The sequence below is a fragment of the Geotrypetes seraphini genome, chromosome 2 (assembly GCF_902459505.1).
Source record: "Geotrypetes seraphini chromosome 2, aGeoSer1.1, whole genome shotgun sequence".
Lineage (NCBI taxonomy): Eukaryota > Metazoa > Chordata > Amphibia > Gymnophiona > Dermophiidae > Geotrypetes > Geotrypetes seraphini.
In genome coordinates this window covers 506,452,131-506,469,876 of record NC_047085.1, presented here as the reverse complement: position 1 = coordinate 506,469,876, position 17,746 = coordinate 506,452,131, and the positions used below count along the sequence as shown (strand labels likewise).

Genomic DNA, 17,746 nt, shown 5'->3' with positions numbered 1-17,746 from the left:
ACTTGTCTGGGTAGGAGCTTTCTTACCATTATGAACCTAGAGAATAATAATAATAATCAACTTAGATACCACAGGACCGTGAAGTTTTGTGCAGTTTACAAAAGATGAAAAAATACAATTAAATAATAAATTGATAATCAAATGATTAGAAACAAAACTATAGGGGTCTAGATAGGTTACTAAGCTTACAATATCCATACAAGCTAATTTCCCAGATATTTCAGGAACAAATGTGTCTTTAATTGTCTCCTAAATTCCACATGGGAATTAGAAGGCATGATCAGATGTTCCAGGTCCTTGCCCCATCATGCTGCTTGGTGTGAAAAAAGACATTGATGATATTTTTTAAGTTTACAACCTGACAGGCGGAAAGACGAAGTTCAAATGCGAGTTTCTCCTGTATTTATTGGTTGCAAAAGAGAAGAGCTCAATTATATATTTAGGGGTTAAACCAAACAAAGCCTTGAAACAAAAGCAACCAATGCAATCACCCGCGCTTCCACTGGCAACCAATGCAATCTCCGATAAGCGGGCGTCACACGGTCGTATTTCTTCAGCCCGAAAATCAATCCGACCGCCTCATTCTGAACCATACACAGTCGTTGCATAGTCCTTTGAGATATTGCCAAATAGGCAATATTACAGTAATCAAGCGGTCTGAGTATAAGAAACTGCACCAAAATTCTGAATGATGAAATATCAAAATATGCCCTAATAGTTCGAAGCTTCCAGAGGGTAAAGAAGCCCTTCCTAACCAAAGAATCCACCTGGCTCTTCATAGCCAGACCTTGATCCAGTATTATTCCCAATATCTTAATAGTTGATTGGACAGGGTAGCTAAATTTATTTATGATCAGCAGAGATGTCTTAATATCATATGGGCGTGGAGAAGCTACAAAAAACGTCATTTTTCCTGAGAATGTCACGAGGACAGATTTTCCCTATCCCCGTCCCTGGGAGCTCTGTCCCTGTCCCATTCCTGCAAGCTATGTTCTTAATCTTAAGTTTTCAAGGTTCATGTGATTAAGGTAGCGCTTGCAGGAATGGGACAGGGACAGAACTCGTGGAGATGGGACGGGAATATTGAGATCCTGCGGGAACACACACATTATACAGGTTGTCTGACAACAGTCATGTGTCCATGCTCCTATCACAGGCTATTCTCCTGTCTGTAAGTCAGAGTGTAGACAAACATGACCCAACAGTGACCATGTTTTAATAGGACTCTGGATTGGGGATCAATAAGTATAGATTATGATATGATCCAAGTTTCCAAGTTTATTATAAAATTTGATTAATCGCCTATTCCAGATTCTAAGCGATGTACAATTAAAAATACAAAGTTAGGGGAAACATACATGACTAATAAAATTAATATTAAACATATTAAAATATCGTAAAAATACATAACATAAAATAATGTGACTAAACATAACTAACAAGACGGTTTGACATACATGATCAAATAAAGGGAAAGTTATAGGAAGAAATACAATTCAATATAAAAAACAATTAAGGTAAAATAACATTGGGAAAAGGGGAAAAAATTTAATATAAAATATTAAAAACAAAAAGAATTCAGTTAATCACTAAAAGCGTCTTTAAAAAGGAAGCCCTTAAGTTTGCTCTTAAATTTGCCAAGAATTCTTTCTTCTCTTAGGTAAATTGGCAGGGCATTCCAAGCTAGGGGAGCCGTAACTGAGAAAATAGAATGACGTCGTGTACTAATAACTTTTAAAGAAGGAACAACCAATAGATGTTGTTCTGTTGACCGTAATACTCTCGAAGTATGATAGAGATGTTTAAATACCTACATGGCGTAAATGCGCATGAGTCGAGTCTATTTCATTTGAAAAGCAGCTCTGGAATGAGAGGGTATAGGATAAAGTTAAGAGGTGATAGGCTCAGGAGTAATCTAAGGAAATACTTTTTACAGAAAGGGTGGTAGATGTGTGGACCAGTCTCCCGGTAGAGGTGGTGGAGACAGAGACTGCATCTGATTTCAAGAAAGCCTATGATAGGCACTTGGGATCTCAGAGAGAGAAAGAGATAATGGTTACTGTGGATGGGCAGACTGAAAGGGCCATTTAGCCTTTATCTGCCATCATGTTTCTGTAATCATAAAGTTCTATGACCTCATAATGCAGGTGTAAAGAGCCTTTGCCAATAGGGAGAGGAGGAGATGGATGCTGCAGACCATTTGGATGGGCCATTTGGCCTTTATCTGCCATCATGTTTCTGTAATCATAAAACTCTATGACCTCACAATGCAAGTGTTAAGAGCTTTAGCCAATAGGGAGAGGAAGAGATAATGGATACTGCGGATAGGCAGCCTGGATGGGCCATTTGGCCTTTATCTGCCATCATGTTTCTCTGTTTCTAATATATTCTCATTCTTCAGAGCTCTTCCCTCTAATTCTGTACAGTATGCCAAACGTTAAGTGCCACTTTAAACTAAACTAAACTAAACCTTAGGTTTGTATACCGCGCCATCTTCACAAGCGTAGAGCTCAGCACGGTTTACAGAGTTAGGAAGAAAGGAACCCCAATGAAGGGTTATAGGAAAGGAACAAGAAGAAGGAGAGGGAAAAGGGTCCCAGAGAGCAGGAGGTGTTAGATTTTTGAAAAGAGCCAAGTTTTCAGGTGTTTGCGGAAGAATTGGAGGGAGTTTGAATTTCTGAGCGGGGATGTGAGGTTGTTCCAGAGTTCTGTGGTTCTAAAGGGGAGGGATGTTCCTAGTTTTCCTGTGCGGGATATACCTTTTGTAGAAGGTATATCCCGCGCAACTTTCATGCTACAACAGCAGTTATGTGCTATGACGGAAGTGACATGGCAGAAGTGCTCATAAATGCCCTTCTTGTACAATCCCGCTTTATTCCTGGACAAGTGGGTTAGGCATCTGCAGTCGCAAGACTGCTTGTAGGATGCCTCATTTACATTTTATAGACCCTCCCCTCTTACCTCAGGACTGCCCTTAGGAGATCACTTGCATTCGTACAAGTGAGACAGTAGGAGCTAGTCTTTTCTGCTTGTGTTGGTCTCGGGACTCAAGGATCTACCATACGAAAAACGGCTTGACAAATTACAGCTATACTTGCTCGAGGAGCGCAGAGAGAGGGGGGACATGATCGAGACGTTCAAGTATCTTATGGGCCGCATCGAGGCGGAGGAAGATATCTTCTTTTTCAAGGGTCCCACGACAACAAGAGGGCATCCGTTGAAAATCAGGGGCGGGAAACTACGAGGTGACACCAGGAAATTCTTTTTCACTGAAAGAGTGGTTGATCGCTGGAATAGTCTTCCACTACAGGTGATTGAGGCCAGCAGCGTGCCTGATTTTAAGGCCAAATGGGATCGGCACATGGGATCTATTCACAGGGCAAAGGTAGGGGAGGGACATTAAGGTGGGCAGACTAGATGGGCCGTGGGCCTTTATCTGCCGTCTATTTCTATGTTTCTATGTGTTTGTTTTTCTTTAAAACCAGTAATTTTGTTCACGCTTCGTGCTACAGAGGTTCCCAGCGGGGACAGCTCTGGCGGGGGGAGATCGCAGACTTTGAGGAAAAATCTTTTTTCCAGGGGGTTGGCTGCCTGGCAGTGTACCCTCTGGACAGCCTGCACTGATCTCCTGAGGTTGAAAGGTCACATGGACACACAAAAACAGAGGCGTGAAGAAGGTACAAGAGTTTTATTTACAGCATGCCGGACCCTTGTGCAGTGAACAGCGTGCTTACAAGAGTGTTAGAAACAGGAAATGCACGGACTTTTATGCCCTTTTCACTAAGCATATGCAAACTAATATATGCAAAAACTACAATTTTCATTTGTTACTTCTAGAACTTTCTACAATTATTATTGGTCCTAGGCCAGCACTTGTGATAGGTTCACTTATAGTCCTATAGGAAGCTAGTTCATTTATCTGCTTATCTAAGCCTTGCAGTTCTAAATGTTACATGTTCAGGAGGGCAGGGTACATCATGACTCAAACTCTTATCGATTTAGCTTACAATGTGGTAAGGCAGGGACATACATTTCAGGCAGATAAGAAGAAGTTGCCTCTGCTGAGTCAGACCAGAGGTCCATCACGCCCAGCAGTCCGCACCCGCGGCGGCCCATCAGGCCCATGACCTGTACGGTGATCATCTGAACCCTTAAATCCCCTTGGTCTCTATCTAAACTCTCTCTATATCCCATCTCTACCTCTATCTGTATCCCTCAATACCCCTATCTTTCAGGAATTTATCTAATCCTTCTTTAAAACCCTGGAGTGTACTCTGTCCTATCACAGCCTCTGGCAGTGTGTTCCATGTGTCCACCACCCTCTGAGTGAAAAAGAACTTCCTAGCATTGGTTCTAAACCTGTCCCCTTTTAGCTTCTCCGAGTGCCCCCTTGTACTTGTGGGCCCCATTAGTCTGAAGAATCTATTTCTGTCTACCTTCTCGATACCTCTCATGATGTCAGTAGATTATATACTGTTTCTAGCTATGTAGGCCAGAGCAGTATTTCAAACAACAGTTAACCATTTCATAACCCTACAAGGTAAGAGGGGAGGGTCTTTAAAATTACGTAAATAAGGCTTCCTACAAGCAGTTTCACGACTACAGATGCATAACCCATTGTCGAGGAATAGAACGTGGATTTAAAAGAAAGATTAGCCAAGGTAAGAACCTAAGGTATTTGAATTCTATAAGAAGCGCCCACAAGTTAGGCACCGATATAGGCCCTGTTCAGCGCGATTCAAGTAAAACAGTGAATCACGCTGAGCGGCACCTATTTTGGAGGCGCCCAAGAAATAGGCCAGCACTAGGCACAACTAAAAGCTAGGCACCCATGCGAGCGCTTAAGCACGCTTAAGAGCAGTGATTCTGTAACATGCATGGCGCCTAGTTTTTTGAAGGCTGCCTAAATTTTTAGAGGCGCCTTGTTACAGAATCGCGCTTTCTTGATAGGCGCCTATGTTTCAATCAGTGCTGATTAAAAAGCTTAATTGGGCTTGTTCTTCAATTTAGATAGGCGCTTATCTAGTTGGGCGCCTCCGAAATAGGTGCCTAACTTTAGGTGCTAGTTACAAAATTTGGGCCCTAATCTTTCATTATGCACTATGGTCCAGATTCACTAAAGATAGCAACTCAATCGCTGTTGGCCAATTCTCTGGCCGATTTTCAAACATTGATTGCTTCACTATCAAGGGTGCATGCAATGATTTGCATGCAAACTCATCGACTCAATTGCTCAGTGAGCGATTGAGTCGGGGCAGAGCCCTGACAGTAGTGACAGAAGAAGCAGCCTCCTGTCATTGCTGTGAAGGCTTCTGCTGGTATTTTTTTTTTTTCATATGTTTTTTTATAGGCACAGATATTTTACGTATATTTCACACGCAAAATATCTGCCCAATAAAAAAATCCAAATGACCCTCCCCGACAAAGCACTCCCTCCCACTCTGAACCAAAAAAAATGGTAGTAGGGATGCCTACTCCCTCCTGCCACCAAACACTCCTCCCCCTCCTATGTAAATATGGCAGGAGGGATGCCCACTCCCTCCTCGAATCAGCCCCCCCCCCCTTCGGCCCTCCCCCCTGCACGTTGAACTGATACAGCAGGAGGGATGCCCACTCCCTCCCGCCATCGGCCATCCCTCCTTACCTTTAAGTCAGGAGCAGGAGGGGTGTTCAGTCCCTCCTACTCCTCCGCCGGCCGCTGTCAGCAATGTGGGCCTTATGCCAAAACAATGGCCAATCAGGAACTTCCTTAGGCTTCTCCCTAAGGAAGTCCCTGATTGACTCAGACGCCTCAGGCCCTTCCCAAGGGAGGAGCCCGAGGCGCCTAAGCCAATCAGGGCCTTAGGCCCCACCCCGTGCATCACATGATGAACTGGGCGGGGCCTAAGGCCCACATTGCTGATGGCAGCCAGCGGAGGAGCCAGAGGGGCTGAGCACCTCTCCTGCTTCCGACTTAAAGATATGGGAAGGGGGAGGGCAATGGCAGCATAGGGACCCAACCGATGGCAGGGGGGTCCGACAGCACAAGGGGGAGCGATGGCAGTTCACGTAGGGGGGACAATGGCAGGAGAGATTGGGCATCCCTCCTGCCATATCAGTGGGGGGGGCAATGGCAGGAGGGAGTTGGCATCTCTCCTGTCATATTTACGCAGGGGGAGCTTGTGGTGTCACGGCAATTGTCGGGGCAGAGGGACGCGATTGTCGGCGGGTCATTGGGGAGGGTCTTTCCCTTAAGATATCTAATTTGGGCATCTCATTTAAAGACTTTTTTTTTTTTTTTTAGTTCATAAGTTTTATTGAGTTTTATAATAATAGAACAGCATCAACAGTGGAAGTGCTCCTAAAAAGGAGACACAAAAAGATAAGTACAAACACCGGCCAGTACAATACAATCAATTGCGAGTTACAAAACACAAATATATACATATAATAATACCAAGAAAAGCACATTCATCTTACAGACATACATGAGCAATCATTTTAAACCTCCCACTCACCCAATAATTAACACGAAAACACAAAGCCATATAATCTTTCAATAACCTTTCCCAATTTGAAATAATAGTGCAATGTCCCCCTCCACCCGCCCACCCTGGATGTGTATGTTGAAAGGGCCAAAAATAAGATCAATTATCATTCCTTACAGAATTTTGTCAATGGTTCTCAAACAACCATAAATTTCCTATAATGTCCCTGCTGTATGGCCATCATAATTTTTTATAAAAGAGATGGATTCAAAATCCATTTGTATTCCCACTTGTTGGGACTTTGGTATAAGTTACGACAATCTTTTTGTAAAAATAGTGTAACTTTTTCTTCCTCGGCTATTAGATTTGAACCAGCTTTTCAAGCAGAAAGAGAAGGGGGAGTATTTTTGAGGTGGGAACATTGGGTATTAATAAGGTTTAGACAGTTTATGAATGATGGGGAGATTATTTTATTTGTAGAATTGCAAAAAATTTATCAATTATCCCCAAGTGATGTATTTCCATATCTACGGGTAAAACATTTCATTCAGAGTCAAGGGTGGCTGGGGAATAAGCATATTGAATTTGGAAAGACTATGGCCTCCTTTTCTGAAACTGCGGTTTCAATAGTAAAAAAATGCTGGCTGTTACAAAAAAACGCGAATAACATACAAAAAGTTATTCGCGGCTATGTTCCACCCGCATCCACCGTGAATATGGAGGAAGAAGTATATCTAAATCTTCTAGGTATGTTCTAATTAAGGAAAATGCATATAAAGTTCTCACACGCTGGTATTATACTCCTGACCGAATCAGTGCTCTATATCCCCAGATTGCTACTGATGTTTGCTAAAGGAACATTTTTTTCATATTTGATGGTCTTGTAATTTTATACAGTGTTTCTGGTCATCTGTAATTAAGTATATGTCTAGGGGATTGGGTTTCTCTGTACATTTAGATCCAAAAGCATGTTTATTAGGTCTTTATAATAGCAAGGGATATCAGTGGCAAAGGCGAATCAAACTTTTATGCTATGCTGCAGCTAAGTGTGTGATTGCCTCAAAATGGAAACAGTCAATAGGCCCTAACATACAATATTGGTGTTTAAAATTGATTACACTTAAAGAATTGGAACAGTTAACAGATAAACATCAAGGTCGTTATGATTCTACCAATGACTTATGGATACGATTAGACCTCATATTATTTATATGTATTGACATAAGGATGTTAAATTTCAAAAGTTGTGTCAACAATATGGTTATATTAGAAAGATGAATTAGTGATTACGTGAATAGGGGGGATGGAATTAGGGCTGGTGGGATGGGGGGGAGAGGGGATTGTGAAGAAATAATGTGAATGTAGATTTTGTTGTATTTTGATGGTTCAAATAGCCCAATAAGGGCTTAGAATTTGTTTAATAATGGATTTTTTTTAATTTTAAAGAAAAATTTCAATAAAAATATATTTTAAAACAAAAAAGAGATATTGCATGTAAATGTGAGGGGGTGGTGTGCAATAGGTGAGGCACACGAGGCTATAGGCGATTCCTATACTTGCATGCAAAACCTATAGAGTACTGTCAGAACACTCAAATTTTTGGCACCTTTAAAAATTGCCTCCTTTAACTCTACACCAGGAGTGCCCAAAAGGTCGATCGCGATCGACCAGTGGATCACAAAGGCAACGTGAGACGATTGTGGAGCCGTGATAGACTCGCGTTGCCTTTGCGTTCTATTCTTCCTGCTTCCCCCATGTCAATTCTGATGTCGGGGGGTGGGAGGAAGAGCTTGTGAGCCTGGTGCTTGTATGCGCCTGGCCTGATGTCAGGAAAGCAGGGAGAAATTGGCGGCGGTGGTTTGATGGGGGCAGGGAGAGAGAAAGAAAGAAAGAAAGACAGACAGAAAGAAAGGGAGGCAGGGAGAGAGAGAGAAAGACAGACAGAAAGAAAGGGGGCAGGGGGAAGGAAAGAGAGAAAGACAGAAAGAAAGTAAGGGGGTCAGGGAGAGAGAAAGAGAAAGACAGAAAGGGGGGCAGGGAGAGAGAGACAGATAGATAAAGAAAGAAAGGGAAGAAAGGAAGAAAAAGTTGGACTCATGGAGGGACAGAGAGAGATAAGAACATAAGAATTGCCGCTGCTGGGTCAGACCAGTGGTCCATCGCGCCCAGCAGTTCGCTCACGTGGCGGCCCCCAGGTCAAAGGCCTGTGCCCTAACTGAGACTAGCCCTACCTGCATTCGTTCCGGTTCAACAGGAACTTGTCCAACCTTGTCTTGAATCTCTGGAGCGTGTTTTCCCTTATAACAGACTCCGGAAGAGCATTCCAGTTCTCCACCACTCTCTGGGTGAAGAACTTCCTTACATTCGTACGGAATCTATTCCCTTTTAACTTCAGAGAGTGCCCTCTCGTTCTCTCTACCTTGGAGAGGGTGAACAATCTGTCTTTATCTGCTAAGTCTATTCCCTTCAGTATTTTGAATGTTTCAATCATGTCTTTTCTCAGTCTCCTCTTTTCAAGGGAGAACAGGCCCAGCTTCCCTAATCTCTCACAATATGGCAACTTCTCCAACCCCTTAACCATTTGAGTTGCTCTTCTCTGGACCCTTTCGAGTAGTACCATGTCCTTCTTCATGTATGGCGACCAGTGCTGGACGCAGTATTCCAGGTGAGGGCGTACCATAGCCTGGTACAGCGGCATGATAACCTTCTCCAATCTGTTCATGATCACCTTCTTGTTGGTTGGGGAATGGAATGAGGTCTGGAAGAGAGGAAGCATGCAAGAGGCAGAAAGAAGGGAAGAAATATTGGATGCACAGTCAGAAAGAAGTGCAACCAGAGACTCATGAAATCACCAGATAACAAAGGAAAAATAATTTTATTTTAAATTTAGTGATCCAAATGTGTCCGTTTTGAAAATTTGTATCTGCTATCTATATTTTGCACTATGGCCCCCTTTTATTAAACCACAATAGCAGTTTTAACGCAGGGAGCCTATGAGTGTTTGGAGCAGCATGGGGCTCCCTCTGCTAAAAACCGCTATCGCGGTTTAGTAAAAGAGGAGGGAGTATATTTGTCTATTTTTATATAGTTGCTACTGAGGTGACATGGTAAAATTATGTCCTTACCTGATAATTTTCTTTCCTTTAGTCACAGCAGATGAATCCAGAGCCCCACCCTGTTGCGGGGTTTTGTTACTCTCAGGTGCGGTTTCAGCATGCTTTCAGCTGAAATTACATTCTCGAATTTGTAACATCAGTGGTGCGGGTAGCACGTGTGAGGGAATGAAGTTGCATATATATCTTTTGATTCATATGTTTCATGCCTTTTATGTGCTTTACTTTGTGTTTTAATTCAACTGCTTTGAGAAGATATTTACTGGTTGGCCAGGAGGCTGTGTGTGCATTAGAGGTCTGCACGGGAACGGGGATCGCGGGAATCCTCCTTAACCCATGGTACTCCCACGGGGACCCCCTTCTAGCCAACGGGACTCCCACGGGGATGGAAGGCTTTGGAAGCAGGGTTCATCCATATAATATAATGGACACGTCAGCCTTAGTAAAAGAGGGGGTTTATAAGTTAATTACCTGAACAGAAAACAAAAAAAGGATTCCACCAAAGAGATTCCATAAGGAAAACAGCAACACAAACAGAAAAGAAACTGTGGAATTGATGATCCTGTCAGAAGTAATTGCTGCTTTTTATAGGGACGGGTGGGGATGGAGGTAATTCCTTGAGGGGATGGGTGGGGAGGGAAAGGATCATGGTGGGGACGGGCAGGGATGGATTTCTGTCCCCACACGACTCTCTAGTGTGCATCCAAGATATACCCGAGGATAAATCAAGTGCTCTCTATCTCCACCTGCTGATTGATGGATGTAATCCCACTAGTTTCTGGATTCATTTGCCGTTGATGACAAGAAATGCATACAGTGGTGCCTCGCATAACGGACGCCTCGCACAGCGAACGCTGCGCATAACAAACTTTTTGTCTTGCTCCCTATAACGAACTTCGTTTCACACAACGAAGTCGCCCGAGGGGCCCGGGGGGGGGCGGAACTACTCTCGCCGCTTCCTAATGTGAGCCGGGAACAGCAGCACCCTCCACCTTACCTTAGATGCCGAGTTTTCCGGCTTTCTTTTTCGGCCAGCCACACACTTTCAAAGAGCAGCACATGCGCGCATGCTCTGTTGTTCAATCTTCTCCTCTGACGCAACCGGAAACCGGAAGTTGCAGGAGAGGAGAACATTGATCAACTTCAGCAGCTGCGCGTGCACAGCTTTTTGAAAGCGTGCGGCTGGGTGAAAAAGAAAGCTGGCAAACTCTGCATATAAGGTGAGGTGGAGGGAGGGAAATGTAGGGCTGCAGAACGAATTATTTTGTTTTACATGTATTCTTATGGGAAAACGCGTTTCACACAACGAACGTTTCACATAACAAACTTGCTCCTGGAACGGATTAAGTTCGTTGTGTGAGGCACCACTGTATTTTAAAGTCATCTGCCTTGACCTTTTTTAAAAATAAAAAAACGAATATAAATGATAATTAACATTTTCTCTGTGTAGTGTGCTTTGTGGGGTTTTAAAATTTTTTTATTGTTGGTAGATCATTTTGACTTGGTCATTTTAAAAGTAGCTCGCAAGCCAAAAAAGTGTGGGCACCCCTGCTCTACACAATGCCTTTTCCAAGTAACAGCTCACAAACTTGCACTATCCAAAGATAAATACTTCAAGAAATGGTTTGCATATAGGAAACAGACCAGTCTCAAGACACACAAGGAAAATCCTGGTGCGACATAACCTATCCTTCCTCTCATTATACACAGATTCTATCTTAGAAACCACTGCTGTTTTCTAACTCATGAGAAATACCTTCTGTTTATATCCAGCAGATCATCAGATCCCACACGAATGGAAGAGAATAAAGAATCAAGGAGAAGATCCTGTAAAAATGGAACAAATCCAAACACAGTCAGAAAATGTCTTTGAGAATATTTCCCAGAGAACTGAGATGATTAACACAAATAATTGTAAGCAGGAATCAAAGGAACAAAGAGACCCTGCAGGAGACTCAACAGATGAAGTGAGAAATGACAGAGAGCTAAGTAGCACCCCTGAGGACAAGAGACACCTAGCAGAGAGACCCTTCCCAGTTAATAATAGTGATAAAGTGACTTCTCAATTCCTCAATGGCAAGAGAAAAGGAGAAAGACACCATAAAGAACTGAAAAAGCACAGCAAGGATCATAAAAACGAGAAACTATTTACATCTGCTGAGTGTAATAAAAGCTTCATTCAACTTTCAGATCTAAATTTTCACAATAAGATCCACATGGGAGATAAGCCATATACATGTACTGAGTGTAAAAAAACCTTCACTCGGTTTTCAAATCTAAAAAGACACCATGTGATTCACATAGGGTACAAACCATTTACATGTACTGATTGTAATAAAAATTTCACTCATTTTTTACATCTAAAACGTCACAAAATAATCCATACAGGGTACAAACCATATACATGTACTGAATGCAAAAAAAGCTTCAATCGCCTTTCAAACCTAAAAAGTCACAAGATGATCCACACAGGGTACAAACCATATGCATGTCCTGAATGTAATAAAAGCTTCACTCAGCCTTCACATCTAAAAAGTCACAAGATGATCCACACAGGGTACAAACCATTTACGTGTACTGAGTGTAATAAAAGCTTCACTCACCTTTCAAATCTAAAAGAACACCAAGTGATCCATACAGGGTACAAACCATATACATGTACTGAGTGTAATAAAAGCTTCACTCAGCTTTCGCATCTAAAAAGTCACAATATGATCCACACAGGGTACAAACCATATACATGTACTGAGTGTAATAAAAGCTTCACTCAGCCTTCACATCTAAAAAGTCACAATATGATCCACACAGGGTACAAACCATATACATGTACTGAGTGTAATAAAAGCTTCACTCAGCTTTCAAGTCTAAAAAGTCACAAAATGATCCACACAGGGTATAAACCATATACGTGTACTGAGTGCAATAAAAGCTTTAATCGCCTTTCAAATCTAAAAAGTCATAAAATAATCCACTCAGGGTACAAACCATATACATGTACTGAGTGTAATAAAAGCTTCAATCATCTTTCATGTCTAAAAAGTCACAAGAAGATCCACACAGGGTACACATCATATATATGTACTGAGTGTAATAAAAGCTTCACTCGGCTTTCAAGTCTAAAAAGGCACAAAATGATCCACACAGGGTACAAACCATATATATGTACTGAGTGTAATAAAATCTTCACTCAGCTTTCAAGTCTAAAAATTCACAAAATGATTCACACAGGGTACAAACCATATACATGTACTGAGTGTAATAAAAGCTTCACTCAGCTTTCAAGTCTAAAAATTCACAAAATGATTCACACAGGGTACAAACCATATACATGTACTGAGTGTAATAAAAGCTTCACTCAGCTTTCAAGTCTAAAAAGTCACAAAATGATTCACACAGGGTATAAACCTCTAACCAGCGATCCAGCAGGGCAGGAAAAAAAGGAGCCATCATCAATCTCTCCCTGCTTCACCGAAGGACCTGCACTGTCCGATGCAGATCTCAACTCCACCCTCAGCAGGCCCAATCTGATCTCCAGCCCTATAGAGTAATATATTTTATTGATTTTAAAAAAGAACCAAACAGTATACAGAACACCACAGTGTACAAGGCAAGTAAATGAGTCCCATCTTTCCTTTCACATTTCACCATGATATGTTGCTTCCCACCAACCCACCCCCCTCCCAGATACACAAGACCAGCAAATTACAAACCATAAACCCCATTCCAGTGTGTCACAAACAGAAAAAGTTAAACGTTCAACAAATGACTATGAGTTCTGGGCATCAGAGTGGACTCCAGCCCTTTAAAGGACTATCGAGCAGACAGGTTTCTCCCACCAGCGGGCTACGCCAAATGGCCCTTCATACAGACCAAGCAGGTCCAAGCTGGACACTATGCCTAAACTCTCCCAGAGACTACATCGACTTAACTTAATCTCTATGTAATAATAATAATAGCTTATTTTTATATACTGCCAAACCATCAGTTCATGGCGGTTCACAATAATAATGCACTGGGCAATAAAAAGTACAAAGTCATAAAGCAATGTTAAAAATGGGAAAAACACAAATCTAAGTAATACAACAGAAATAGCAGCATCCTAAAACTTATTAAAAATGGAATTCAGCTGATAGTACAAATTCATCAAATAATCGATTAGAAACTTAAATGGTTTAATAAAGGTTATACATTAAAATCAATTCTGTGTTTCATGTTTTTTTTTTTAAATAGATAAGTTTTAAGATCTTTCCGAAATTGATAATAGGAGAGGGATGGGGAAATAAGAATGTTCAAACATTACTCCATAACCCATCCCAGCCATTACAGGTCAGGGTAGGTATGAGGACCTTGGGAACACCCTCCACAGGAACCCAGCAAAATGTAGGACTAGCTACCTCCAAAAAATCCCTACCATCCCCTTAAAACCTTGGGCATGCTGCTATGGTCAATGCCAGATCAGTGAATAAAAAAAGACATTAAACTAACAGATTCCCTTACAGACAAGAAGTGGGATATTTAATAATGGTGCTACTCTGGGTTTATTATGCCCAAAGGCTATCAAGCAATTCCACCCCAACAAAAAAGGCGGAGTGGTAACTACCATGATTAAATCCACCATATCAGCTGTCTCGGCTGGAGTCTTTCATATGTTCTGATCCTGTGACAAATTGCAAACCTTGTGGTCGTTTGTTGGTCTTCATCTGCTGACGATCCTGCGGAGACGAGTTCCGTTGCAGGCAAATGTTGCCTTTTGTCTTTGTTTTGTTCTATTTCTATCATTTAAATTTCTCCAGAATTCTACTGTTCAACGGCTCCCCCTTCTGCTTCTATTCCTTTCTCTCCTCTCTTCTACCTTCCAAAGTATTTAGATCAATGCTGTCTTGTTAAAATGTTTATTTTATTTTTCCTCTAACTCTACTTTTCACTTCTCTATTACCCTCCAGGTACTTTAGTTAGATTGTGAGCCTTCGGGACAGTAAGGGAATTTTTCAAGTACCTTTCTTATTTCTAATCTTAATGTATATTTTCTGTAAACCGCTTAGAACCTAACGGATGTAGCGGTATATAAGAAATAAATTACATTACAAATGTCCCGCTTTTTTTCTCAAATCTCTTCGTTGGGATTGTCTAAGGGTAATTCTTTGTTACTGCAAAAAGCTTCTTTGTTGGCTAGGAAATGTATACTTTTATTCTGGCGGCAGGCAGAGATATCTACCATTACTAAGTGGAAAAATGAACTATTTACCTTGTTAAGGTATGAATATTCGGATGTTAAGAATTGTGGCCCTAGTCACTGGAGAAAGTTCCGGGCAGTTTGGGCTCCTGTCTGGGATAGCTTGTCCCATGGAACCCAAAGTGCTCTTTTGAATTTTTGACTCATTTGCATTTTTGACACTGGAGTGCTGGGGAGGGTGGGGGTGGGATTGGGGGGGGGGAAGGTTCTTGATTTGTTTTCGTTGGGTTCTTTTAGTCTCCGCGGAAGACTATTTTATCTTAAGTTCTATTCAGGTTGTGTATGTTTTCAGAGTGCTGTATCTTTTACCTTGTATCCAAATTTCTAATAAATAAATCATTTTGGAAAAACAACAAAAAAAAAAATCCACTATATTTAGATATGGTACCTGGGACAATGAAAGATGAAGTGACTTGCCCAGGAGCAGGTTGGGATCAAACTCACAACCTCAGGTTGCTGAGGCAGCGGCTCTAACCACTAGGCTACCTCTCGCCTCCAACTGAAAACATATTTATTTGAGAATGCATTTTGTTGATGTTTTTTTTTTTTATTTTTAGCAAGTAGTTAGAGTGGATATTTTGTATTAACTATGTTTTGTCCATTTTAATTACAGTGGTACCTCAGTTTACGAGTGCACCAGTTTGCGAGTGTTTTGCAAGCAAAACATTTGCAAACTTGGTGCCTCATAAACCGAGCTTGCCTCGCTGTACGAGCGCCCCCCCCCCCTCTCACGTTGCCCCCTCTCCACCGCGATCCTACTTTCCCCTCCCCCGAGCACGTCAATGACACTTCCTTTACCCGACTTGGCACCAGTGCCGGTGCCCGAAGATCCTCCCTCTTCTGGTCTGGGCTGGACTGGCTTTGAGCATTTGCGCATGCTCAAAGCCTTCTGGTCTCGCTCTCTCCGAGATTGAGAGCGAAACCGGAAGGCTTTGAGCATGCGCAAATGCTCAAAGCCAGTCCAGCCCAGCCCAGAAGAGGGAGGATCTCCGACGCACCGCCCAGCCCAGGCAGCGCCAGAAGAGGGAGGATCTTCGGGCACCGGCCGTGGTGCAAAGTGTATAGGAAGTGTCATTGACGTGCTCGGGGGAGGGGAAAGTAGGATCGCGGTGGAGGGGGAGGCAACGCGAGTGGGGGGAGGATGCCGGTTCACAGGGGGGGGAAGCCGGATCGCGGGGAGGGGTTTGGAACAGCGTCGGATTCCTAAAGGGGGGGGAGAGAATGGAGCAGCGCCGGTAGCCTCGGGGGGGGGGAGGAGGTGGAACCAATCAAAGCAGTTTCCCTTACTTCCTATGGGGAAACTTGCTTTGATATACAAGTGTTTTGGTTTAAGAGCATGCTTCTGGAACGAATTATACTCTTAAACTAAGGTACCACTGTTATGGATATTATACTGTAACCTATGTAGATTTTTCTGGATAACATGGGATATAAGTTTCCTAATAAATTATAACTCAAAGATGTTATATTGTTGTTGAACAAAACCAAGACAGCTAATATAGTAAACTTCAGAAGTGTGATAAACCCCCCGACTTATTGATTCTGTAGTATTACAGGCTCTAGAATTTTTTATCTTCTCGGTAGGCCATGACAAAAAAATTCATCTTTGTTCTTTTTTTTTTTTTTTGTAATATCATATTTATTAGGCCGCAAAACCATGTGCAACAAGCAAATAATACAGAGCAACAGATAATAAAATAAAAAAGGCATTGGAAGAACACAAAATTACTGTGCATACAAAACAATGGCATTGATGGTATAAAGGCATGGTTCACACGTGCCCATTTTCTATATAATAATAAGGAAATGTAGAGAGAAACAGGAATCCCCAAACGATTCACCAACCAGTCATACAAACCAACAAACATTCTCACAATCAATCCTTCACATACTCTACCTAGCATCCCATTTGCCTCAGTGTTCTAGAAGAACTACTGGCTATCATCAGTAAGCTGATGGTATCCTATAAAAAGATAATTGTCCTAGGGGATTTTATCTTTCAAGACTATCCTGCAGTCCCTGGAGCACCAATGGACTTTACAATAACATTATCGGATTTAGGCTTCTCCCAGATGGTGAGCTCACCCACATGCTCCTCAGGTAACAGTGCTAAAATGGTTCTTAGATTTCCTAAAAAACAAAGAATATATTTTCAATAAGAGCGGAGAGACCTCCAACCCCTGGAAAGCCTTCTGTGGTGTGCCACAAGGCTCCCCACTCTCCCCCATCCTATTCAATCTCTTCATGAGCTCTCTATCAAATTTGAAGACGAAAGCATTATGTCATATGCAGTTGACATTTTTCTCTTTATTCCCACAACCAAAAATCAATCAGACTTATCCAACATAATCTCAAACAATATAGAAAAAAAATCCAAAATTGAGCAACAACTAACAAACTGAAACTAAACACAACTAAAACCAAAGTTCTGTACTTCCACACGACCCAGCAAATGACACCAACAAGCATCACCCTTCGATCAGATGAAACCCTCTCCATAGATGAGTCCTCCAAAATTCTAGGTTGCATACTGGACTCCACTCTAACCATGGAACTTCAAATATCTAGTCTCCGGAAGAAATCTCTCTATACCCTGAGACAATTAAGACTAATCAGACCGTACTTTCACCATCACTTTGCCTTAATGTACAACTGATGATCCTACCACAACTGGACTACTGCAACTCCATCTACATAGGAATCAACACTGCTCTAATTCACAAGCTGCAACTCATCCAAAACACTGCCGTAAGACTTATCTTCAACCTAAGAAAATATGAGTCAGTCACATCCTTCATCAAACAATTGCACTGGCTACCCATCTCATCACAAATAACATTCAAAATATCTTGCATCTTTCACTGCATACTTTATGGAAACTCTGCGGCCCCACTCATCCAGCTCTTCTCAATAGCATGGTCTACTTCTCACAG

General features: G+C 42.0%; 1 protein-coding gene across 2 annotated transcripts in view; it reads left to right on the top strand.

Moving 5' to 3' along the window:
• The window catches only part of LOC117354583 (oocyte zinc finger protein XlCOF6-like), a 33,967-nt gene extending 19,559 nt beyond the window's left edge, over window positions 1-14,408 (top strand). The window contains exon 4 of one of the 2 annotated variants that reach the window (XM_033932352.1): window positions 11,357-14,408. In XM_033932352.1, coding sequence (XP_033788243.1) covers window positions 11,357-13,128 — 1,772 coding nt within the window. In that variant the 3' untranslated portion in view covers window positions 13,129-14,408. Of the gene's footprint in view, window positions 1-11,353 lie in introns of both variants that reach the window. The other variant, XM_033932350.1, reaches the window with a different exon arrangement.
• Window positions 14,409-17,746: the final 3,338 nt, after the last annotated feature.